This window comes from Lottia gigantea, assembly GCF_000327385.1.
Source record: "Lottia gigantea unplaced genomic scaffold LOTGIsca_39, whole genome shotgun sequence".
Taxonomy (NCBI): Eukaryota; Metazoa; Mollusca; class Gastropoda; family Lottiidae; genus Lottia; species Lottia gigantea.
This window is the reverse complement of record NW_008709333.1, coordinates 1,328,869-1,332,257: the sequence shown is the minus strand read 5'-3', so window position 1 is coordinate 1,332,257 and position 3,389 is coordinate 1,328,869. Positions and strand designations below refer to the sequence as shown.

At 36.5% G+C, this 3,389-nt stretch overlaps 1 protein-coding gene across 1 annotated transcript; it reads left to right on the top strand.

The window, feature by feature from the left end:
• Positions 1-2,690: 2,690 nt before the first annotated feature.
• On the top strand, positions 2,691-2,957 carry LOTGIDRAFT_121917 (hypothetical protein; the record flags this gene model as incomplete). The annotated part of the gene is made up of 1 exon (XM_009059452.1): positions 2,691-2,957. One exon carries the CDS (start codon positions 2,691-2,693, stop codon positions 2,955-2,957), a length of 267 nt encoding a protein of 88 aa, XP_009057700.1.
• Between the last annotated feature and the right edge of the window lie 432 nt (positions 2,958-3,389).

Sequence of the window (3,389 nt, the reverse complement as noted above, 5' to 3'; positions counted from 1 at the left end):
GGTGGAAGAAGGGGGTCATTTTGCATCTATACAAAGACTGCATGTATAGCTGCTAATAGCGGTCAATCTTTGATCAGTGTTTGTCCAGGTATGAAGACAGTGTATCGGGCTATGTAAATATAAGAATGGATTCTATTCAAGTGTTGTGTTTTTGATGTTTGGCAATCAATATAGTAGATATTATTTATATCAATAAATACTATTGTACTAAAATAAATATTGTCGTATAACTAACTAGAGAATTCAGGCTAAAACATAGGAAGCCTGGAGGCGACAGTTCTCGTTAAATGTCAAATGAACGCAGTTGGAAAGTCTAGTAAACAGAATGTTGGAGTACTCGGAGTCTTTTAGAAATAGGAAGGATAAAAAGGGACAAAATATGCCGGATTCAGTGGCGGAGCTAGGTTTACGTCCGAAGGGGGGGGGGGGGGGGGGCTAGATATCTGAGATTGTCCGAATTTCTAACCTAGTTACACTGGTCGAGTATCTAACTTGAGGCAGTATGTGCTTTGTATCCCACCAAGAATATAATTTATTATGTATCCTTCATACGAAGAAATTTAAAGCTCCAATGTCCATTGCTTATTGCCCTGATTATCAAGGTCTTTTACATGTTCGATAAGCAAGGTACGATTATTCACATCTCGTTATCATATGATTTGCTTAAGGAACATGAGCCTCTTGTCGATACATGCTCGTTTTAGAATCTAATGGTTATTTTGATATACAGTGGCTGCAATAGAGGTCTGTTAAGATGTAGCACGATTTGGGCTGCGTGTAGACTCCCTACTTTGGATTTTATAGTTTCAAAGATCCAAGTAATTGGTTTGTTCTTGGATAATCTGCCATAAATGGTACCTCGACGTGAAATGTACGTGCATTTCACAAGTGGGTCATTATTTACTATATATAGTGACAAAACAGAAAGAATATACCTATTACCCCATCCCTCCCCGGGGCGTTATGTTTATTATATCAGGCACCCTGGGGATTAATGTTTAACCTATTCTGACTGAAAACATTAGTTGTGGTTTGACAGGTAAAATAATTAGTATGTTAGTATTTGACAGAAGTTTATTTGGTATAAAGCGGAGTTTTTAATCTGTGACAAAACTTAGACCGTGACTAAAGCCTTCTACACGCGCCCCTTATCAGTGATGTCGGTTTGGGGGGCTTGTATGGAAACACATATAACTTCGGATGGTTCAACAGTAGACCAACATTCTCGAACAATCACCGACCCCTTCCTCCAAACTCAGCAAATGTAATGATGTTAATTTTTAATGGTGATGTTTGTTACGATCTCTACATGTTTTTTTTAAATCAAGCTAGCCTTGAATAAAGTCCAGATTTTCCCAGGCTGTGAAATAGGTCAGTGTTTTACGGGGGTAATTTTTATCAATAAAATGTTTTTTGATAGATTTGGTCTAGTCTTGATAATTATATCTTTCATTTATTAACCCTAATTTCATACTTGTATAAACACATTGATGAAAATTGAACGAGTTATATTGGGTCCCTTGGACGATTAGCCTTTGATATTGCCTCAATTTTCTTCCCTTTGTATTAGTAAGAGTGGATGTAACAACAATATATATATGAAGTTACGAAAGCACAGGCCGAGATGAAACTTCAGCTACATCAACTTGATATTTATAAAGTAATGAAATTAAAATATAAAGTGATACTAATTACAAATTAAATAATTCTAAAATAATAGAGTATATATATTAATGTGAATGAAGTTGGGGATTAGAACATAGTCTCATAAAAGCACTGACCGAGATCGCGATAAAAAGTGCAAGTTAAAGGTTAAGATTATTAGATACGTTATGTTTTAAAACCACTAGGCTGACTTTCGGAAACACTGACTGTTGAAATAGTTAGTTTTGTTCTGCACGATACTTGCAATTTTAACAGGTATATGTCGGCTGGTCCTTTCATTGATTTCTTAAAGTGAATTGTTATACAAACAATAAAATTTATCAATTAACAGAGGCCTAATTGGGTAATTAATTAAAGAAATTAAACAGGGTGACTAAAAGGTTTTTAAAACTACTGTTAAAACCAATTAGGTCCAATTAGACTTCAAACATACCGGTTATAGGTGGCTTGAAACAAAGAGCATCTTTAAAGAGAACATGAGGGAAGAAATGTAACTGAAATCACTGGTTGAGGGATCAGATTTCAGACGGATACATGAAAAAAAGGGCAAGGGTTGTAGCCTACAGGACGAATTTATTAAAACTCTGGATCGTCAGTGAGATAGGTACCCAGAGCAAGTGATTTACTTGACAGGGGTCTAAGAAGATCTGTGTTCAGTAGGATCGGACGTGCAAGTCGGAAAGGGTTTTTACAGAACGGACCCCGGGCCAAGTGAAGGGTTATATGACCTACCCAGAGAGAAGGGCTGTATAGGACGAGAGAGCAGGGGTATACAGGACTGACCCTAGTCTGTCAGTAAGTTAAGTGAACGAGAGAGTGAGGTACGAGTGAACATTACTAACTATATAACTGTATAGTGAGCTTTAACAGATCTCAAGTCGCGTGCATTCACTCCAACTTCTCTGATCTCCAGTCATTCAGTCAGTCAGGGATAGCGTGTGGAGAGTAGACTACTTTCTAGCTTCACTCTAAACTTTCTAACTTTCTACTGGATTTACCTTATTGCCCACATTTATAATAGCAGAATGGCGGGGTGTACTAGTGGATCTGTAAAGTTACTATGTGTTGTATTTCTAACCGTACTCTGTGCATTATCTGTGTCGAGTCAAAGAACATGCAAGGAGGCTGATATGTGTTGTAAAGCTCAGAACAATACTTGTTATTTATTCGGACCCAGGATGGACGGGAATTATAACGAATCCAGATGTTATTGTGATGCCAATTGTCTAATAATGGGTGATTGCTGCATTGATTTTCACAGCCATTGCGAAGGTAAGAAATTCAAAATTTAATTCTTTTGTCCGATGTTTTTTTCTGTGCAAAATGACTTCCTGCCAACTTTCAGGAGCCACGATGGCACTTTTTTTCATGTCTGATTCTTTTCTTTAAATTGCTTTCATCGATGCATTAAGTTTCCATGCAACGTTACCTTTATATATAAGTAATCAATGCAATATTATGAAAGATATGACGTTATAACCGGGCAATATTGAGTGTAATGCCCGCTTCATATTTTATAACTACAAACAGAACTCTTTGAACTTTTGCGGCTGCCATTTTGGTTATTCCACATCGTAACTACATTACCTTGATATTTTTATAACTTCTGCAGACGTCTTCAATATCAAAAACATACATGAGTATATAATACATAAAAATAATATGGATATGATTATGTACAACAGGGCAATATAAGTCTCATAACGCACACTTGTGAAGTTAAA